The sequence below is a fragment of the Coenobita brevimanus genome, chromosome 71, assembly GCF_032717465.1.
Source record: "Coenobita brevimanus isolate Jiangsu-jjx chromosome 71, ASM3271746v2, whole genome shotgun sequence".
Classification (NCBI taxonomy): Eukaryota; Metazoa; Arthropoda; class Malacostraca; order Decapoda; family Coenobitidae; genus Coenobita; species Coenobita brevimanus.
Window position 1 is genome coordinate 4301038 of NC_137024.1, and position 23616 is coordinate 4324653.

The window sequence follows — 23616 nt, forward strand, 5'->3', positions numbered from 1 at the left end:
ACTACCTTTAGGCACTACAGTTTTTGAAAACTGTACATACTTGTACATTCAAGCTGTGTTGTTGTAGACTTGTAAAACAGTAAATTGGTGAGAAATTCATGAAACAACTTATATTTTCAGAAATAATATGTATTGCTACTTCAGGGTGACTCCATTGACAAGCCAAATGATTTCCTGTAAGCCAGGAAATCATTTATTATGCTGGGTGGAAACCATATAACCAGCCCATATGTGTTTCCTACATGTCAGCAAGTGGGTTGGTGGAGGGTTAGTGCCCTTCCCCGGAAAAGAGCTAACTAAAAAGATGAGCAAAATGCCTTGGATTAGGACTGACCAACATGTGACGACCTAGGACTGAACAAAGGACACATTGAATGTTGGTACATGGAATATGAGGAACGCTAATGATTAGGTGAAGGAGAGCTTGTCCAGGTGCTTCAGGATGCAAAAGTGGACATACATGGATTAGCAGAGACCAAATGGAGAGGTGAGAGTGTGAGAGTAGGAGTATGGCTTAGGTATATGTGCAGGAGTAGGTGAGAATAAGTAGCAAAGGAGGGTGTACATATTGTTGTGTGCAGGAGATGGAAGGAGGCTATAAGAGTATGAATCATTTGGTTGAAGGATTGTGTGGGTGATTGAAAGCATGGGCGATTGTGTGTGTATATGTGCTGACAAGACCATGCAAGCAGTGTGAAAGATAGGTTCTGAGCAAATGTGGAAGCATGCATGGAAACGTTTGGGAGGAGTAAGAGTATTTTTGATTGGAGTTATGAATGGGAAAGGAGGAAATGTCAAGATGGGTGTAGTTGAGTGGGGTGTGCCAGCAGAAGTGGATGGAAATGGTAGTGCTCTAGTGGACATGTGCAGGGAGGAGATTGATAACAGCCAATACCATCTTTAGGCACAAAATGGTCCACAGGTATACATGGTGAGTGATGAGAAGGGTGGGTGGTGAACTGAATGAAGGGAAGGCAGTGCTTGATTACTTGTATGTGGATGTGACAGTTAGAAGGTATGTTCTGGCTACGAGAGCATACAGAAGTTGGGCATGTGGACTCTTTGACCACCACATGGTGGTGGCGAGAGTCGAGGTACAAATGCGATGGATGATAATGAGAGAAGGGCAGGAGGAAGTAGTCCATACAAAGAGGGTAGAAAAGTTGCAGGAGTTTGAAAAAAAGGTAATATATAAGAGAAGAGTGGAAGAGCAATTGGGTAAATATGATTTGGAGCAGATGGGGGAGACATAGGTGTGTGCAAGGTATTTACGGAAGAAATCTGTGCAGCATGTGTGGTGTTGTGTGGGGTAAAGAGAAAACAAAAGAGGGGTGCAAGGAACGGCATGGTGGAATGAAGAGGTGAGACAAGCTGTGGCACAAGAGAAAAACCATATAGTGAGTAGATGAGAAGCAGAGGCATGGAGGCAGTTGAGAGATAAAGTGGAGTGTTATATGTAGAGAAGAGGTGAGAGGTGAAAAGAGTTGTAAGAGAGAGAAAGAGAGTGGATGAGGAGTTTGGAAAGAATTTGAGTGTAAAGTGGAGGGAATGTAAATGTTCTGGAAGGAGGTTAAGAGAGTAAGACATGGTGATAATACCTGTATTGTGATACGCACTCTAACGTATGGAACTGAAGCATGAACCTTGTTGGAAGGACAGAAGCCAAGAGTGAAGGCAGTAGAAATGAGTTATTCGAGAGGAGCATGTAGAGTTACATAGAGAGAGAGAGAGAGAGAGAGAGAGAGACTGACAAATGAGGAGGTGAAGGAGCAATGTGGTGTGCATGTGGATGTGATAGAAAGCATCAGGAAAAATACGTTGAGGTGGTTTGGCCATGTGGAGAGGATGGAGAGTGAGAGACTAATGAGAAGAGTGTATGTGAGTGAGGTGGAGGGGGGGGGAGAAGAAGGGAGAGACTGAGGATGAGATGGAGGGATTGAGTGGAGGGGTATATGAGAGAGGGGGGTGTAAGTTAGGGGGAGGGCATTGAAATGGAGGGGGACAAGGCGACATGGAGGCAATTTGTTTGTGGTTCCCTCCTTACGGGATTAGGGTGTCCTGCTATAGATAGAATAAGAATTTTAGAAGCCACATCTCGTGTGATTTTTCCTAAAGTTGTTGTTACATTTTATCAACTCCAGTCTGTGTGGTTGAGCAGACTCATCAACTGCCAGCATTCAGCCAACCCTGCAGGGCCATCCCATTTTTCCAAGTGTAAATTGTGTGTGAGAGGAAAAGACAGGAAATCATCCAAGGCAGTGACCTGTATAAGCAAAGTTTGCATCAGTTTAAGTTCTGGCATATGGTTTTTGTACAGATTGTGTAATTTTTTCATTCTTTAACAATTTTGTAGTTTTTGAAACTTTTCCTTATGATCTGACATCTTGTTGGGGAGCAAAATAATCACACCTTCAAACTATCTAGGCAAGAGCTGCGTTCGGTCCGCATCCATCCAGCCACGTGCCTCAGGAGTGGGGTGGAAGAAACAGACAGAAAGATGGCAGAAAAGCAATCCAGGTAAAGAAAGAGATAATTTGGTAAGAATATCTGGATTAATAAAGTGGAGGTGCCCACCATCCACTCACATAGTGTCATGCCACCTTCAGTTGGCTCTACACTGAGTGATGCACCAATTAGTTTCTTTGAACCCAGGAAAATTGATCAGGGAAGAAACAAAGCTTCCCCACTTATATGAGAATCTTAATGCAGAATGAGTAAATATACACACTCCTGAAGCATGGTAGTCATTTTGTCAAGTCTCAGAACACCTGTTCCCACTTCTTAACCAAATCCATATTTAATCACTCAAAACACTGACCCAAACATCTCTTTAAGCAGCAATAAATATGTTGTGCTGGTGAGGCAGTGAGAGTATGTTGTCATGGTAGTTTGATTATTGTGGGAAAGTATTGGTATGATTATAGTGGTGATAATGTTGAGGAAAAAGGGGACACACTGTTGTGGCTGTGATCAGAATGCTATTTTTTTGTGTGTATTTTATTGTAACATCTGATTGCCCTGATCTAAATGTGTTGGATGTTACCCAGCTGTATGAGCTCCCAAGTGGACCAGAACTAGCAAAATGGAAGCTTCTAAATTTTAGATTTGCCAGTCTGATTTGTTAGCACAGTGAGAGTCAGGTAAAGCAAAATCATAGGTATAGTACTCTTTTGAGGAGGCAGATTGATATGTGTTGTGCACTGGGAACAGACCAGGGAGATGGGAAGGTCTCAGTTATGGTAATCATAGGCAAGAATGATAAGTACACTAGCTTTAATCTTGGCTCATTAATGTGCAAGTAGTCAGGTAGTCGAGTAACACACGGTTGAGTTATGCGTTTTTGTACTTAGACAGTCGGCATAATGCGACAAGTCATTTTCAACGTGAGGAAAAGCTCGAGCTTACGCGGGAAATGTCAGCTGGCTTGGTGATGCAAATTGAAAGTTGCGCATGGTGACGTCGCCCACCAGACCCGCCATGATTGGGAGGCTTACTTCCGGGCACATCCATATACAGTAATCCCTCTATTATCGGGATGTCCAATATCCAGACAATCTGAACGCTGTGATTTGGCTGTTCGAAACTATTGTTCATATGTTTTTCCATTTTACCCGGACAAAATGCCTGCATCTGGGTGGAAATTTGGCCATGCGAACATTTGGTGGGTGAAGTGCTTTAAAGGGTACAGCAGGGAATAAAGGTTGCTGGTTCTTTGAAAGCAGTGATAAGAAACAAGGAAGTGAGCATGGAAGTGAAAAAGTTACTACATGACAGTATTGTGATACCAACTCTAATGTATGGAAGTGGAGCTTGGACGTTGTTGGAAGGACACAAGTCGAGAGTGAGAGCAGTGGAAATGAGTTATTTAAGAGGAGCCTGTGGAGTCACATGGAGAGACAGGCTGACAAATGAGGATATAAAGGAGCGTTGTGGTGTGGATGTGGATGTGATAGGAAGCGTTATGAGGAACACACTGAGGTGGTTTGGCCATGTGGAGAGGATGGAGGGTGAGAGACTGACGAAGAGAGTGTATGTGAGTGAGGTGGAGGGGGGAAGAGGGAGGGGGAGGCCGAGGATGAGATGGAGGAATGGGGTGGAGAGGTATAAGAGAGGGGGGTGTGAGTTGGGAGCAAGGCAGTGAAATGGCGGGGGACAGGGCGACGTGGAGGCGATTTGTTTGTGGCACCCCAAACGGGATTGAGGCGTCTGGCAATAGATAGATAGATATAACATTTTCGTCTGGCTGGGCAGAAATAGCCTGGTGGCAAGGCATTGTCTGGCCAGTTAGTTCACCCAGCATCTGCTCGAGACCCTCTTGTCATTCCCAGTTCCTGTGCAGTTACTGGGACAGTTGTTGTGACGGCGCACTCGGTGGCTTTTGTGGTTGTTCCCTACCTGCTTGAGGCCATGTTATTCCTTGCATGCCTCTTCCTAGGGTGTGTGATGATTGCCCCTTCACCAGAGAAGAGGAACAGGGTAGTGCTGACTGGAGAAAAAACAGGAGATCCTGGGTAAGATTGATGTGTTGGTGGTTGACTTCCTGCATCTTAAAGGAGCATTATTTTCCATGCTTGACCATGGTAATTGCTTGGCTGTGGTTTATAGGTCTTTTTGACCAGATAAAGTTGTGTTAAACAACAGGAAGAAATGTTGTACGATGTACTGTAGTGGCCTTTTACGGTGGCTTTCAAAGTTAGGTTATGTACGATGAGGGGCGAGAGGAGAAATCCATTTTTGGATCCACTTTCTGGACATGCCTTTGGCTGTATTATGTCAGGTAATCGAGGGATTACTGTACTCGGTCATTTTTCACTTCTTGCCGAGTTTTACCCGTGCTGTGCAGCAAGATTTTTAGTGTTTGTTTGAGTGTCAGGCGATGACATTGACCCTTAACCCTTACACCGCGGGCTTGTTTTGCTTTTTCTTGCGGCTCCCGCGGGCATATTCGCGCTTCGATAGACTCTCTAAAAATATTTGCCAAAAATCAGTTATTAGTCCTAGAATATTAAAATCGTATATGCTTATGGCACATGCCTTCAGCTTTCTCCTGGGGTGTTTGTTGAGCCTTCGTTGAGTACCATAGGACTTGTGGAGACCTCTGAAGTTGGGTAACAAAGTCTCCACTTTACACTTCCTGACAGTCCATAATATGATTACCACGGTCTGATATTATCACTAGAAACACTATTCTATGATTCTCAAATAGTTTGGAATCCATACTCCAAAAAAAACCCACTGTGGAAGCAATGAAAATTACGAGGGCGTGTGACCTTCCCACTTGCACGAGTTCGCCGCTGGTGTTCTGTCATTTATTTTTCATAAAAACACTTGCAGTTTATATTTCTATTACTATATAACACTTATATATATCTACAGTCTTTATCCATAAGTTTCCTTCAGTAATAGTAGCTTATTGTCACTGTAGGCATTCAATTTCTTTCAGTAAAATATGTAGCATTCACTTTCTCATCCTGTATACTAGGATTGAGAATGAATGTCACTTTCACCTTCACTCTCATAACTCATAGTATTCATACATGCTTGAGTGAAACTTTCACTTTCATTACTCCTAGGGTATATACTCGTATTCTTATAATACTACTCATTTACATTTCTATTTACGTTCTCTATTTTATTTACACTGTGTTATGCACTGTCACTTGAAGTAACTTATAAAACTATTTTCCACTGTTCACGTATATGTACATTCATTGCTTTCACTTGCTGTTTACACATTACTTACAGTTCCACTTGCACTGTTTTGCTCAATAGAAAGATCATAGTCACTCTTTTATCAATTGTCAGCCCTTTACCTCTTTCCACACGAGGTTTAGTAGGGGGTAAAGGTCACAGGGCCCTTTGCACGGGGCTGAAAAACGGGGGAAGTTAGCAGGAGCAAGCAGACGTACCTTCACTTTGAAAGACGACAGTGAACTGATAGTGGTGGCCTCCTGCCGCCTGGCTTGGGTGAGTGCAATACTACCAACTTTAGCCTTGTGAGACATGCTAATGTCCTGCCAATGAAATGATTGGCAGGAAACCAAGACAATACTTAATAAATTAGGTAGTTCCAGGTGAATGTAAATATCACTTAGGCTTCTCCCTTCCCTCCTTATATGTATATTTATTACGAAAATAGATTATACGGCATATTTCAAGGGGAAATAAATGGCGAAAATTAGCGAACGAGTGCACGTGAGGTGTTGTCAGGTGATAATTAGCCAATTCCAGGTGTATGGCACTATCATTTACTTTATTTTTTTTTTGTATATATTATTTGGTATAAGAATAGGGCATAGGGCTTATTTCAATGGATGAAATCAGTGAAAAATTCCAGGGAAGATTTACTTAGCGTAGCACGGCCGGGCAGGCGAGAGGAAAGGGTAATGGAGGGGAGGTAGGGAGGGGAGTCAAGAACCGGGAGAAATTGCTAAATTGTCAACAATGGATGGGAGTACAGATGAGATTAGGAGTGCTGACTAGTGTTGGACATAGGCAGTACTGATAGATGATACAAGCCACCACTTGAAAGCCTGGGTGAATTCAAAATAACACAGAATCACAAAAGTGACGCCCCGCGGTATGATCCCTTGCTCCCAAGCATCATGAAAGTGACGCCCCGCGGTTAAGGGGTTAATCATGCTGTGTGATCAGCCCCAGTCACCCAGAAGTGATGCATCACAAGCTATTTCCAAGCCAGACAGCAGGCCCCTCCACGGCCGCAAGATACATTCACCTCCGACGACTCACACCCTGATGATGCCACTGCACAAGATAACGAGGTAACCTCCATTGTTTCATGACTTAGATGTTGAAGAAGGAAGTGCACGAGCAGCAGCATCTCAAAAATGACTGCAACAACATTGGGGGTTGGGGGGCGATTGGAGAGTACTGTGGAGCTATGCATCAACAACACATGGGTACCCAGCATAACTTTTGTTTTTGTTAATTCTATTTTAATACCATTCAAGTTCTTAATTACAATAGTTATATCTCTTCCAGTGTTTTACCTGATGGTGGGTATAAGTAGAGGGTAATTTAAGTGGGGTAGAGTGGTAAGAAGGGGTAAATGTGAGAGTCTGGAAAGTCACCAGAATACACTGTACCTTATACATGCAAACATATTGTTTGAGTAACAAGTGATTGAGTACCATGATCCCTGTCCAGTCCCTGTTGTCTGCATTACTCGATGATTTACTGTAGTTTCTTGGGCAAGTCCTTTATTTAAACTTTAATGTGTGAAAGTAAGGCAATTATGGTTAATGCAAAACTTACGCACATTAACATTTGGATATCTTTTTGTCAGTCTAAACTTACAAAATAAAATCTATAAATCGTACTGTTCTATAAAGAAATTATCACCAAGGACATGGTTTTATGGTATTGTTTGCTCCTCAGGCAAATCAGTTGGTATATGTTCCGTGACATCACCAAAACTTGTTCCTTGCTGTGGATCTTCAGAACTCTCATAATCACAACATTTTCATCTGTCTCTTCCTCTTCTCTCTTGTCGATAATTATAATCAGGTGCAGATTTCGGTCTTTTTCCCATTTCATAATTGTTTGCCAAATAATAGTGCAGCTGTAATTAAAGCCCAATTAAAAAATATTACATTTACCATTCACCATTGCATGTTTTCAGTATGTTTACCTCCAAACTACATAATGTATTAGTACAGTACTAGTTAAAGCTAGTACAATGGTAAGAAGTAACAAAGGAGGGTAGTCTCTTATTAAATGTTAATCTCAAATTATTATAATTTTATTTATAAAAAAAATCTTAACTTTATTATGAGCTGAGCAAAGCATGAGTTAGACTAGAGTTTAATATAACACAATATAAAGGTAAACAACAAAATACCATAGAAATGCAGTATGAAGTGTATTTACCAGGTTAATATAATTTGTGTGGTGAAAATGAAGCCTCCAAAATGCATATTTATAAATATTGCTTAAAATGAGCCAGGCTACTTTTGTATCCATATGCTTCAGTTATTTGAAGCATATATTTGTGGGTCAGAATGTCTATTTTATACGTATGTATACAGTATTAACCCCTCTGTGGCTGTGCATCTGGAAACTTTCGGGACTCGGTGGCTGGCACCGGGAGTATTTTTCAGAAAATTGAATTTTTTTCTATGTTAACTTGAAGAGAATAGTCTGGTACACCTGGCAGTGTAATTTTTAGCTTCCCAAACCCATCCTGCGCTTCGCAATGAAGTGCAGAAAATTTTGCAAAGTGACCGTGTACATGCCAGTGAAAACTAAGCAGTGGAGCACCAAAACATTGTACTAAGAAATATCCATTTTTCATCCCCCACAAAATTCATTGTTGCTGTAATGGTTGGAAGTGATTAGATGTATGTATTACAAACAAAATCAGTATATAATATGGGAGGTTTTATTTTTTAAAAATTATTAAGCAACGTTGGGTCTGGTTAGTACTTGGATGGGTGACCGCCTGGGAACACCAGATGCTGTTGGCATCCCTACGTGTCAAGTGGGGTTGGTGGGGGATTAGTGCCCCTCCCTGTAAAACGATTAACTCTAAGCCCTTGGCCACCCCGTTTGGGATACATGGCGTCTGGCAATGAATCTGGCAATGATGAAATTTGTTCTCATTTTTAGATGTTTACTATGTTTAATCAAGTACAGTATTAAGTTATTTTTGTCATTGGGGTTGTGTAATATGTCAAAAGAGAGGTGAGAGATGCTATTATTAGTCCCTAACTGGATAAGGATGCTCCATTGTGTGTATAGGCTGAACCACAGGAGCTATAATTCTATATGACCCACGAATAGCACCTTGCACGAGGGGATTAGTGTGAAGGGAAGGGAAGGTTGTACATCCATCTGTTCACGACAAAAATGCCTCAAATATTGCTGAAATGCTTGTGTGAAACAAGAAAGAAATTAAGTATTGTAATTCACTACATAATATGTATTTATAGATAAGAATTTAATATAATTATGAATATTTTGCCAACGGCCAGACCACGTTGAGTACACCGCTTCCCGTCCGATCAGTGAAGTTAAGCAACGTTGGGTCTGGTTAGTACTTGGATGGGTGACCGCCTGGGAACACCAGATGCTGTTGGCATAACGTTCTCCTTACGTGTCAAGTGGGGTTGGTGGAGGATTAGTGCCCCTCCCTGTAAAACAATTAACTCTAAACCTTGGCCACCCCGTTTGGGATACATGGCGTCTGGCAATGAATGAATGAAATGAATATTTTCCTTCTTGTATATACTTATAATGTTTAATCCAGTATGGATTTTTTTTATTTTCTCTAGGTAGTATATTGGGTATGGAAATAGAGGAGAAGGATGCTACAAGGAAATGAGTGGTGCTATGTGCTTAGAGGCAGAACTGTCACGGCCAAGATTCGATATGACCTGAGATTAGCACCTTGCATGAGGGGAATTAGTGTGAAGGGCAGGGAAGTTTTTTACATCCATATATTCACCATGAGAACATGTCATATGTTGCTGAAATGCCTGTGCAAAACAAGAAATTTGTAAAGTGAACTAATTCAGTACATAATGTGTACTTAAAAATACAGTACAGTAATCACTCGAATACCTAGATGCTCCGTATCCGGATGTTAGGCCTTGACTCTGTTATTTCTATATCTGAACACAAAATTTCTGACATGGCCAGTTGGGTGGCCTGCAAATTCAAAAAATCGTTTGGGCGGCTGGCCAGCCTCTCTGCCCATGCACAGGTAATAGACTACAACCCACCAGTTGGGCAAAAATGGCTGTCCCCCTCCCCACTAAACGGTCAAAGTCCCTCGGCCGTCTGGATCACTGGGAGCATACTGACCGCAAGCAAGTAATACAGACCCCAACCCACCAGTAGAGCATGAACTCCTGTCTGCCTCTCCACCGAACACACTGAACTGTCAGAGTCCCCCGGCCGCCCTCGCTTCTTTCCTGCCCTGTCCCTCCTCCATCCCCCTTCACACTCGGTGCTGCCAGGCATGTCTCCTTCCTCGTCCTCCCGCCCTCCCCTACCCCTTCTTAGCGATCAGCCTGCCTGGCCTCCCACCACTTCCATGAGCAATTTTTTTTTTTAGTTTTAGTTTTTGGTGATTTAATTGAATACTATTGGTTGTATTGAAATTCTGAAAACACCATGAGAAAGCCTGTGAAATTCTGCATCTGGACATATGCTTAGCTCTTGGATGGTGCAGGCAAAATTTTGCACTAGGATGTTGGGAAATAATTTGAAGCTATTTTTACACGTGCAAGTTTATTCTCACTGCATTTCTGTACTTTTACTCATCAGTTTTATGTGTTTTTATTAGCTTATAGAATATTGTTTTTCTTGTTGCATGCAGAAACAGCCATAGATGGGTTCTCGGCTTTGTTGGTGTCCCAGGACCTTACTGAAAACCAATTCCGTAGAGGGTTAAAATTCTTTTTGCAACTGTCGTCTTCATTGATTCTTTTGTGGATTTTTGTTGTTTATGCATTGTTTTCATAGTATTTAGCATTATATTGGATATTCTAATGTGTGTTTTGGTGTCAGCAATATGTTTTGATGTCTGCAATGCTGAAAGACCAAAGAAGATTGCCACAATTAGGATGGGTGCTGTACATATAGGTAGGGTATTTGCGGACTTTTATTGTTTTTTATGTTATATTGTTTAGGAAAGATTTAGGAAGTGGAGGGATGGTATGGGATACAAGGGCTAAAACTAAATGCAGATAAAACAAGAGTGACGATATCTTGGGTTGGTGGCAGTACTGTCAAAGAAGAGGTAGAGTGGCCATGTGCAATTTGCCACAAGGACATGGGAAGTAATTCCATATTGTGATAAATGGGTGGATAAGAGATGTAGTGGTATTAGAGGTAGACTGTGAATTTGCCACAAGGACATGGGAAGCAATTCCATATTGTTTTTTTTTTTTTTTTTTTTTTTATGTGTCCGACTCTGGGCATAGGCTTCACAGCCTGCTATCAAGGCCCAGCAGTCCTCCTACATACCATACACCTCTACATGTCACCACTTCGGCGCTAACACCCACCGTCCATATTGAATACATGCTAGGGCTGTCTCATACAGGACTGGTGTATTGGTATTAGCGGGGGTATTTTTACGACATGTCGGCGGGTCTTCTGGTAGATCAGTAAAGCCTGATTTAATGAAATTCAAATCCTTAAACTGTTCCCTGCCCCAGCCGGGATTCGAACCTGGGTCCGTAAGGACTGCAAGCCATCTCTCTACCGATTGAGCCACCGCCTCCCCCTAATAAGTGGGTGCATAAGAGATGTTGTGGTATTAGAGGTAGACTGTGAAATAATGCTGATTTCATGTGTGTGTGGTGTCAGGGAGAGCAGGTGGAGATTGTCAGGCATGAAAGAATTGAACTTGCTAGCGAGTCTCTTGAGTGTGTGGAAGAGTTTTGTTATTTGGGAGGCATGTTATGTGCTGGAGGTGGGTCCGGAGTGTGGCTAGGGTGAGGAGTGGTTGCGAGAAGTTCACGGAGCTGTTGCCCCTCCTGACGTGGAGAGCCTCTCCTTACGTGCTGAGGGATCTGTGTATGCAGCAAGTGTTAGGAGTGTAATGCTGTATGGTAGTGAGACTGGGTCAGTAAAGGAGGAGGATATTCACAGGCTCATACATTTGTTTAGCCAAAAAATGACACAATAAATCACTCAGAATCACATTAAATTGCACTCCACTGATCACCAGTTCTGCAGGGACCCAGTTATGATCAACAGTGATACATTGCAACGCAAGGTGAAGGTGATGTAACACATGTAGCACAGGCAAGAATAAGGGAGGTCTTCACTCGGTAGCTGACGCTGGGAGAAGGATGCTCTGGAGCGCAGGAGCCCGTGCATGTAAACAATGTCGGCAATCTTGCTGGGCACAGGTGTGGCCCACCTCGCACGCGGTTAAAAAAAAAAAAAAAAACTGATAAGTGGGGACTTGCCATCGATAAGCGGGGAAAGTGTTATTTTTTTTTTTTTACATCACAAAGGCGGGGTATCGCATAAAGGGGGATCGTATGGTGGGGTATTACTGTGTCGTGTTGGTGTCCTACATAATTTAAATTGTATATATATGAGTTTGTTTTAGTGTGCTGACATCATGTCCAGTCAGCGAGACTGGCAGTAAACACACTATCGGGGTCATTTAGGTGGCTTTCTGTAATATCTTTAAGTAGGTATATTTTGTTTTTTCTCCAATATTTCTTGATTGATAATCGGGTGTTAAGCGCTGAGATGTATCTAGTACTAAATTTATTTTCCAGGAGAACGTTGGTTTTAAGAAAACAGCTAGAATTGCCGCATTACTGAAGTTCATATTTTCCGTTTAAAACCATGAAGAGCAGTGGAAGCCAAACTAAGCATCGAAACTTAACTGGGGGGGCTTTGCTTCCCAGGCCCCCCAGTGATTATAACCCCCCCTAATAATGTGCAAACTATAATGTGCATTAAGTAAAACTTGCACCAAAAACAGTATCGTGCCTTTGAGTATTTGTAAATAATGGCGCACTTGTCGCATGACTGTGTGATGGCAAAAGTAGGTGTGATCATAAAGGAGATCTTTATACTGTATACATCACACAGGAGACATCCATTAAAATATGATACAGGTTAGTAAAATAGTTCCTGGCGATTAAATTACCGTAAATCACTTGTTCCTTAAAATATAAGATACAGTACGTGCAGCATTACATACAATAATGGAACCTCCTATGTACGAACATTAAAAAAAAAAAAAACACTAATCAGTGAAAAATGACAATGGATCTTGTCAGCACTTCATTCCAGTAGGAAATTTGGAAAACACTTCACTGTCTTGCATAATTAATAATGAAACCCCCTATTTACGAACATTAAAAAAAGAGAAAAAAAAAACTATGCTAATCAATAAAAATAACAAAGGGTCCTGTCAAGACTTAATTTCAGTAGGAAATCTGGGTATATCACATCACTGTTGTAATGAAAATTAAACTACAGCTGTAACTGGAATGTAACCAGAGACTAGTCAAGGAGCTGCCACTACAAACACTACAAAGGCAATAGCTGTACATCTGCATGTAAAATTCTAAATCTATGCACACTTATTTTTTTTTTTTTTTATCAAGGCGAAGATGCACTTGACAAGTCAGTGATAATTTGCTGAATGTAACATGTCTGAATAACATCATTGTATTTCAAATACTTACCGGTATTGTGAACAGAAACTTTACTAACCCAAATACTAAGATGATATTTGGACATGTTGCATTCAGACACACATCACCAACCTGTCAAGTGCATCTTTGCCTCGATTTAAAAAAAAAAAAAAAAAAAAAAAAAAAAGTAATGATGGGAAAGGTAGTGGTTTCAAGCAGGCAATGATTTGCAGTGGAATATTATCGAAGAAAAAAAGGTATGGGAAAATGTGTGTTTTACTTAAGTAGAAGAACCTTACCAGTTCAATTGCTATTACTCCAGTTTGTTTTCTGTTTTTCTGACCATTTTCATGATGGTAAACAATTGCTTTCTGTTGATTTTTCACCCCTTGTTTTTATCATATTCCTTTTGCCGCACCGACATTTGTTGCTAAAACTTGAATCTTGGTTAGGTTAAATTGCAAGGTTAGATTAGGATAAATTCTTAGGCTATTAAAATGTATGGGTATGAAGAGGCACTAAACTGGATTGTGTGTTGGTGTCAGCAGAAGGAACATGGCTAAGAACAATACAGTATACCCAGGGGTCAAGTAGGGTTCAGCAGTCATGGATTGTTATAAAAGATCGTGGCATATTATTTCAATCATTGGACCACCTGGGAAAATATCCAGGTGCACAACCTTGGTAACCAACTACTGGCCGTCATATCAATAATGCTCGTAATTTGGTCATAATTTGCAGTAATTTCAAGTGTAATAGTTTTTTTTTTTTTTTAAATGCTCATTTTCATAAATTGTAATGCATCTAAAATGTTGTGATCTTTTTTTTTTTTTATCTGAAGATGAAAATTATAAACTGCCTTAACACATGAATAAGTATGTTTATATACGATTTATTTGACAAATTATAGTAAAATAGATAGGATCGGTAGCCATCTTGGACGCCATCTTGGATTCCCAGCTTACAGTAGTTGGTTTCAAAGGTTGTGAACCAAGGTTAAAAGGATATACCATGCCCTGTTATAACAACCCATGTCTGGTTGACAAGAAAAAGTGGCTTTTACCCCCTGGGTAATAGGGAAAAATTTAACGTGAAACGTTCATTTACCACACCCAAAATGGCCAGGAAATATATATAAAGAGGAACAGCTGATAACAAGGTATGGTATGTAAGAGTTTTACGTAAAAATTAATACCCCTACCTCCAGCTGCGAATACAGTACGTCAATCATATGAGTCGGTTTTTGAAGTACTCAACCTTGACACAAGATTTCGTGGATAGCAATTATTCAAAAGTGCATATTGTTAATAGAAATTTAGTCATCCCTTTGTTATTACACATATTGGTATTGCACGTGACACTGGATACGAAAACTCCGAGGTAAGGAAAACCTTTTGGATTTATCGTAAGTTCCGGGCACCCAGGATCCAACCCCAGTTTGTTTTACGACAGTTGAATACATGCGTAGTGTTAAGTACCAAAAACACACCTAGGCATGGTTCGGTAAACAGGATGTGAATGAAACGGCACAATAAGGGAATATGATCTGTTATTGGGTACATGCATAGATATATGAACATGTGATGCGCACGGGGAAGCAAAACATGGGTCAGCTTGGCCGCCATGTTTGAAAGGTCGAATGCACGTCGTCTGCTATGGTGTGCTTTACAGTTGTACCGCCAAACATCTCTGCAATGCCATATCATTGTGCAGCCTATGGCTGCACAAACAGAGGAACTCATGACGCCAGACAGCAGGGAATAACTTTTCATAAGTAAGTGTATTGTATTCAGTTTATAGTATGAAAATAATACAAACGTCACAGCCTGCAATGCTCAGACATTCTGTACCTCAACATTGAGTTTAGTTGTAAACAAACTAGTCAGTATGGATGACAGCTAATCTTATAACGTTTGACAGTACCACAATGCATTAAATTCTGTTTCACTATGATAGCATACAGTAGTCAGATTCCCGTGCACTGAGTCACGTAAACATAGGCATGCATAAAGGTCAAGAAATCCCTCGCCACCTCACTTGCAGTTTTGGAGTGGCACTGCGTACACATTATGCAAGCAGAATTAGAGTATGGTGAATGTTAGAAATGTACTTACACCAGGAAAGCAATGTTGGGTCGCAGTACTGTATTTGCTAGTGAAATGACTACCCTAACACCACCTAACCGTCTATGAACCTAACAATCTGAGCGGTTCAGCACTTCCAAGGTCATTTGGGGACTTGTAGTTCTGTTTATTTCATTTCTCAAGATTCTAGCCATTAACTATCAAGCCTTTTAAATTTGTGTGAAGCTTTCTGCTATTTCCCCCCCTTCCCCCCCCCCCAAAAAAAAAATGGTAATTATGTTCCCTGGTTCTGATACTTCATCCATCTCTGTTTTCCCTTAAAATCTGATATATAATTCATCTGATATTGCCTCACTAGTTGAGTGGCGAGGGCTTTCTTGAATTTAACATTTATCACTGGGTGTTTCCATGCTTCATCATGTTCTTGTAAATTGTAATTTATAACACTTCCTGAATGACCTTCAGATTAAGTGAATGGACACAAACTGTGACAGTGGTATGAAACCTATTTTGTCATCTGTGACTTAGCTCTACATTGTTGCAGATTTCCTGCCACTCCAGAACTAAGACTAGCCTGGGAAGCTGCTGTCAGGAGGAAGGGTTTTCATGCAACAAAACATAGTGTGTTGTGCAGTGCTCATTTTACTCCTGAAAACTTTGACCGAACTGGCCAAATTGTGCGACTGCGTGAAGGCGTTGTGCCATCCATATTCAATTTTCTACTGCACCTTCAGAAAGTAAGTTGAATTTTATCAGAATGACTATTTAAATGACGTTTTTGTTGCACAAGCCATCATGTAAGGAATCCACTCGGTATTGAATTAATGGGCAGAAGACTTCAGCATCTGCACCCTGTGCCCATAGATTGCAATTGTGTATTTTCAGTCTGACGACCTTGCAAATATTGCGGCACTGTTGGCATACATCGGCCCAATGCAGCAGAGTGCGACATGTCATTTATCTATTTATCTATCTATCTATATATATAAATATATATATACACACACACACACACACACTATATATCTGTGGGTATATGTACTTTATAACTCTCAACCACTCACTCGCTTCGTCTTTAACTGTGAAATCATTGAAGGTAAATGTATGGTTTAATTTATGTAACAGAAAGATCTTGCCAGTTTGTAGACTTCTAATTTTTACAGTTTGTTTTTCCATATTTTTCATATCATTTTTATGGTGGTAATCAGTGGTTCTTAAAGTGTGGTCCGTGGAATGTTCCAAGGGGTCCGCAGACTAAATTGAATATAAGATAAAACATGTCTATGTATCTATCTATCGCCAGACTCCTCAATCCCGTTTGGGGTGGCCACAAGCAAAACGCCTCCACGTTGCCCTGTTCCCCGCCATTTCACTGCCCTGCTCCCAACTCACACCCCCCTCTCTCATATACCTCTCCACCCCATTCCTCCATCTCATCCTCGGCCTCCCCCTCTCTCTTCCCCCCTCCACCTCACTCACATACACTCTCTTTGTCAGTCTTTCACCATCCTCTCCACATGACCAAACCACCTCAGTGTATTCCTCCTAATGCTTCCTAACACATCCACATCCACACCACAATGCTCCTTTATATCCTCATTTGTCAGCCTGTCTCTCCATGTGACTCCACAGGCTCCTCTTAAATAACTCATTTCCACTGCTCTCACTCTTGACTTGTGTCCTTCCAACAACGTCCAAGCTCCACTTCCATACGTTAGAGTTGGGATCACAATACTGTCATGTAGTAACTTTTTCACTTCTACGCTCACTTCCCTGCTTCTTATCACTGCTTTCAAGGAACCAGCAACCTTTCTTTCCTGCTGTACCCTTTCAAGCACTTCACCCTCCAAACCTCCATCCATACTCATCACACTACCCAAGTACTTAAATGTACTCACATTTACCAATTCCTCACCATGCAGCCTCGCTGAACAGTACATTCACTGACTTCACCTCTCTCAAAGACCATCACTTTACTCTTCCCTACATTCACCTTTAGATTCCGTTTCTTACACTCCCAAACTCATCCACCAAGCCTTGCAGCTCTCCTTCGTCTTCACTCAACAACACAGTATCATCTGCAGACTACAGTACAGGGAGTTTCCAAACACTACCCTCTCTCACCAGGGCCACTCCAACATCCACTACATGTAATAAGTTATAAAATGAATAATGTTATGACAGTTATGTGAAGTAAAATTTGAACAGCTATGTTCAGGTTAAGCCATTAATTCAGTAATAATTCTAGTATATTATAGCCTACAAACACCTTTAAACTCAAGGGGCAGGGTAGGAGGGATATCTACTCATAATTAAGGGTCCGTCACATGATTAGTTTTAATAAAAGTGGTCCACTGCATGAGAAAGTTTAAGAACCACTGTGGTAAATGATTTGTTTTTGGTGAACATGATTCCCTATTGTTTTTATCCACGTTTTGATTTCTTGATGTGTGTAGTTTCTTGATTGTAATAATGGACTCTACTGAAATTCAATTGAATATCCATTTTGGTTTGTTTGGTGAAGTTATGGTTGGTTAGGTTAGGTTAGGTTAGGTTAGGTTAGATTGGTATACTGTAGGTCATGGTTAAGTAAGGTCAGTTTAGAGTGGGTTAGGTTAGGTTTGGTTGTTAGGTGTGTGTGGATAGGTTAGGTTTTTTGTTAAGTTAGGTTAAGGCTAGATTATGTTTGTGTAAGTTTTGGTTAGTAATAATATATTTGGGTAGATTCTAGTTGGTTTTAGAAAGTCTGTCATTGCGCTTGAGACACAAACATGAGTGACTTGGAATGAACATTGGTAAATAGAACAAGAGAAACAAAATTTACCTTCATAAAAATTATTAGAAAAATATGGAAAACAACCAGGGAGAAAGAAAAAGTGAATCGGTAAATCATTTCTGTTGTTAAAACTAATATGAGGAAGTCTGTGACCTTGAGTCAGTGGCTGGTTTGGTTGTAAGCAAAAGCCAGTCAAACCAACATCAAATGTACAATATACTACTCCGGTGCCTTTAAGATTATTTTTTTTTCAGTTATAATACTGATGGGTTGTGTTTATGAAGCACAGAAATGAGTATTACTGTTTTTATGCTTGTGAGAATGGATTTTTAGACAAGTTCCATCCTTAATGTGCTCCATATGGCTGGAGGATTCATGACGGAATCAGCCGAGTTATGGTAATTAATTAATTTAGCTATGAATATCATCGTTACCGACGTACACAATAGGGGTTTGTATGTCGTACAAAAGAAAAGATGAAAGATTCCCAGTGTGTCAATATTAGAATCATGGAAATAAGTTCTAATTACACCATAAAGTGAAGTGAATGTTGAGCTTATCTTTACAGTTAGAAGAGAAGTAATAACCAGAGGCAAAGGATTCAGTACTCGTCCTTAAGGAACTATTACTGGGAAATAGTTGTCAGTGCCGTCCAAACCTTATAATAATCCACTGAGACACGAAATTTGAATTTTCCTCCGGGTTTATTAGCTTGCTTCAACAATAATAATCTTTTTTCCATTCAGGCTTAAACAAGTATTCATTTCAAGTTTCATCTACATTTATATCACTGTCCTATGTCACTGTTGACTGTTATTTGTGTGAAATTCCATTTTTAGAACCAAATTTTGTCACCTGGTGGTTTAGTGGGTAATTATTGTGCTCCAATCGGATTGAGCCGGTGAAGGTTTATATCCAAGGGGTGGTTGGGGTTTATTGCTCACGTAATGCCACTCAGGGATGAGTGAGGTTGGTCACTCTCATCTTAAATATCAGGACCAACTGCCTAGCCCTGGGCTCCTATGCTCCTCATGGGGCAACGTAGGATTGGGTGATGGATGGATGAATGAATAATATTTAACTTTCACTTTTGTCGGCCATTTTTACCATATCATCTGCTTACCCTGGGCACGCAACGCCCCTCGCTGTCCTTGCTGGGTAAACCCAGTCCTGGCTCTGGGGCAGGAATACTTGAGACCAGTCTTCACTGGTCTGAGTTTTCTGAAACTCTTGCCAGAACAGCCATGGGACTAGTTCTGACCGGTCTTGACCGATCTGAAAGCCTCACGAAAACATTGCTAAAGTGTGTGGTATACAAGGGAAGACTAATGATTCAAGGGGGGGGGGGCACTCATGACCTTTAAGTGGTTGGTGGACAGTGTTACCTTAGTACAGTAGTTGTGTCAACATATGTCCCCCCAGCTGGGTTACTTGAGGTAGAGGATAGGTTGTGGGACACATGGTTTCTGGTGTCAAGAGTTGGATTAGAGAGAGGTTGTTGTTTTTGGGTGGTTGGAAATTGGCAACCACAGTCCAGTTCACTTGTGATCTAAGCATGTATATGTTACAGGGAATTTGTGTAACCAGTGATTTCATGAAATCCCAAGGGAATTTGTGAAATAAGTTTAAATTAGGATGAATCAATTAAGGTTAGGTTAATTTAGGCTGTGTTTAGGTTAGGCTGGGATAATTAGGTTAAGTTTAGGTTAGAGTGGTTAGGGTAATTTATATGAATGCCAAGTTATGTGAAGTGTTTATATACAGTAAATTAGCCTAATCTAACCTAAACTTAACCAAGATAATCCCAGCCTAACCTAACTGCAGCCTTAATTAACCCATCCTAATTTAAACCCATTTCACGAATTCCCTATACATTTCATATAATCACTGGTTGCACAAATTCCCTGTAACATATACAAGACAGTGAACAAAGGCTCCATGAATAATATTACAGTATATATATTCTGCACGTTTAGGTGATTGCTAATGTAGGATTCTTCTCTTTGGTGTTGAGGGTGAGCTTTTTGAAGACTGCCTTGAACGATTATGGTAATATATATTTGTAGTTAAGGGTGGGAGTATTTTGTGTACAGCTCTTAACACACCTTAAAATTTGTGATTTTTTGTCTATGGTATTCCATAGAAAATTAGCACTTGCCATAATGCCATAACCACCACCTTACCCGTCAAAACTAAGCGCGCATGCATGGGGATGGTTATGTTTATGTTTTGGGGATTTATACTGTGGCAGATTCAAACAGCTAAGGAAAAATTGTCAGATTAAAATGTTTTAAATTGTTTGTTTTTAGTATCTGTACAGTATTGGTATGCAATTAACTTGGGTAATTTGTGGTTATTTTAGTTGTCTAACCTCGCGGCAAAGTTGCCCCCTACCACCATACATACATTCGATTAGTCACCATTGAACACTAACACCCTTTCAGAACAGTAGGTAGTGCATGTATTCAATGGGCATGAAAATATTGGAAGGTTCTTACCTAACTCTGATAGATGACACCACTTAAGTGGATGAGGGGAGGGAAAGGAGGAGGAGGGGTTCCGAGGTTTGAGGCACACTGTGGCTTCTCATCACGTGGCGAGTGTGGTAGTAGTGGGGACAACAGGATGGACTAGTGTGCCTGCATGATGCTAGGTGTGGGTGGGAAGTGCTATGATTGACTTGTCATGCTTGAACATGATTGGCTTCCAGCTGGGACTAGCGTCATTGATGCTTCCACCTGGAAAACTCCTTGGAAATGAGTCACTTGGAACAGCAACCGCGGCTATCAGATTTGTTAAATTGGTTACCGTGATGTACGAAATGATCACAGTTTGGCTAGAAGAGCACCATGAATTAGAGGACCGTGACTAACAAACCCGTGATTTAAGCGAGTTGACTGTACCTGTGTATTAAATATGTATTCTGGATAACAAATACATGTACAATATTTGCTTCAAATGACTGAAGGGTTATTTAGTTTTTATTGAACCTTATGGCTACAAAAGTAGCTTTGCTCATTTTAAGCAGTATTAATAAATGTGCATTTTGGAGACAATTTTCACCACACAGATTATATTAACTGGGCAAATACAATTGGTACAGCTGTGGCATTATGTAGCTTACTTTCCTATTGTGTTAAATACTAGCCTAACCCATGCATTGCTTAGCTCTTGATAAATTTGATATATTTATACTAGAATTATAGTAATTAGAGATTAATAAATTTTAAGGAGAGACTACCTTCCTTTGTTACTTTTATCATTATACTAGCTTTAACCAGTACTAATGTATTATGCAATATTGGAGGACAAAGTGACTGGAACCATACACTGGTGGATGGTAGCTGTAATATTTTTTGATTGGGTTTTAATTACAGCTGTACTGTTTTTAGGCAAACCATTACGAAATGGGAAAAAGACGGAAGTCTGCACTTGATTACAGTTATCAACAAAAAAGAAGAGCAGCAAGAGGCAGAAGAAACCTTATTGATAAGGAGGGTTCTGAAGATCCACAGCAAGGAGCTAGTTTTGGCAACATCACGCAATATATACCAGCTGATTTGCCTGAGGAACAGAGAATACCAGGAAACCATATCCTTAGTGATAATGATTTGTTGATAGAACGGTGAGTAATTACTGTGATTAATAGATTTAAGGATTTTGTGTGTAAGGGTTGATTAAAAGAAATCCAAATATGTGTGTGTTTTGTATTAACCATAATTGTTACTTTGATATATTGAAACTTAATTATACCAAAAGATTTGCCCAAGGAAATTACTTGCATATTACTTATGCGGAGCCTACCTTTGACCTGGGCTGAGACCTGGGTCAAAGTTAGTTATAGAATGTAGTGAAGAATGACAGCACATAGGCCAGGTACTGAAAAACTGAAATATGCTGTAGTTGTGTAAGCTTGCAAGTTCGAATAGTTTCAGTGCTGGCCATAGCAAACAAGTTAGCTGAGAATTGTAATGTCACAACAGCAATGTTGCTACTGATTGACAGTTGCTGACCTGTGTATTGTGAACATCCAAACAGTTTATACTCTAAAACTTGAAACAAGTTTACACTTGTTTTAAATTTTGTACTATTAAGCAGAAATATTGAGCAGTGCTGGAAATTATTCAAAGGAATCCTGGGCTGTGAATATAAATTTTTTTCTTTTCTGAAATTACATAACTGTATGCCTGATTGTGCCAAACTTCATATATATGTGTGTGTGTTTTTGTGAATAAGAATAAACATGAGCAAGTGAGAGAATACTGGTATAGTAATTGGTGTGAAATTAAATGACTGAGGGTGAGTGAATGAATTACAGCAGTGTAAAAAGTGAAGGAGAACTTGTGTTTGAGTGTGTAAGTGACACTGGGTGAGAGAATAAGTGAGTGTTATAAAGTGGGTGAGTTAATTTATTGAATTTAAGGCCCAAAGTAAAAAAAAAATTGAGTGATAGAAATTCCATGCTGATGAATGAGTTTGAGGGAGCACAAGTTAAGGACTTAGAATGAGTACTGGTATAAGAGAGGGTGAGTGAAATTCAGTACAGTATTGAGGGGGAGTATGTAAGAGGGGAAAATAAGAGAGAATGAGAAATGGAGTATAAATGTTTGCATGGGTTATGAATGAATGACTTTGGTTGTGCAAGCAAGAAAATGTTAGGTTGTGAGTGGGTGAGTGTGAAAAGTAAATGGATGGGTAAAAGATAGAATGGGAGTTTGGGATCGAGAATGTAGAAGTGAGAGTGAATTACTAAAAGTGATTACTTGAGTGCCTTCTGCCTGTAAGTGACTCTACACAGATTGACAAGCCAAATGATATCCTGTACACCAGGAAACCATTTACTATGCTGGGTGGTAACCACATAACTAAATTTTGGCGCCTGTTGGTTTAGTGGGTAATTGTTGCACTCCAGTCGGATTGAGCTGGTGAAAGTTTATATCCAAGCAATGGTTGGGATTTATTACTCATGCATTGCCACTCAGGGATGAGTGAGGCTGGTCACCCTCATCTTAAATGTCGAGACCAACTGCCTAGCCCCAGGCTCCTATGCTTCTCTTTGGGCAGCTTAGGATTTGGTGATCGAAGGAAGGATTACTTGAGTGTGACTATCCCAAATAACCTACAAGGTTATTATGATACATTAATACTTGGATGTAATATCTTCACCATTGGCCAGATAAAAAACGTAGCATAAAGCTCATACATATATATTTTTTTTTTTCATAAAAGTATATAACACTGATATTAGACAAATAGTAAACACAACATTTTAACTTATAAAAATTGAAGCTAAATCTTGGCAGTGAACGATATATGAAATGCATAACATTGGTAAGCTTCTGGTCAGTACCCAAATAATGAAACTCAGCGTTTATACAGAAAAGTAGAGCACATAAAATCTTGGTCAGCTGGCCATTAGCCGTTAAGTGAAACAACATTAGTCGGTAACATATTGGTCATTAGCAGCTACAGGTGGACCAGCCGGTAGAGATTATCTATAGTCATCCCTTAACATCTGCGTTTTTGACATACACGGTTTTAAAGATCCGCAGGTGGATATAACATACAGGGTTTTAAATATCCGCAGGTGGGTACAGTACTGGGGCCGGAGTCACTAAAG

At 40.3% G+C, this 23616-nt stretch overlaps 1 protein-coding gene and 1 non-coding gene across 3 annotated transcripts in view; both read left to right on the forward strand.

Moving 5' to 3' along the window:
• Positions 1-23616, forward strand: part of LOC145406571 (uncharacterized) — a 64507-nt gene that overhangs the window by 15730 nt on the left and 25161 nt on the right. The window contains exon 3 of one of the 2 annotated variants that reach the window (XM_080277647.1): positions 2425-2517. The exons of the other annotated variant lie outside the window; for it this stretch is intronic. Coding sequence (XP_080133773.1) covers positions 2425-2517 — 93 coding nt within the window. The remainder of the gene's footprint in view (positions 1-2424; positions 2518-23616) is intronic. 2 annotated transcript variants of the gene reach the window in all.
• Positions 8982-9100, forward strand: LOC145406969 (5S ribosomal RNA). The gene has a single exon (XR_013898635.1). It is a non-coding gene; the product is annotated as a 5S ribosomal RNA (ribosomal RNA).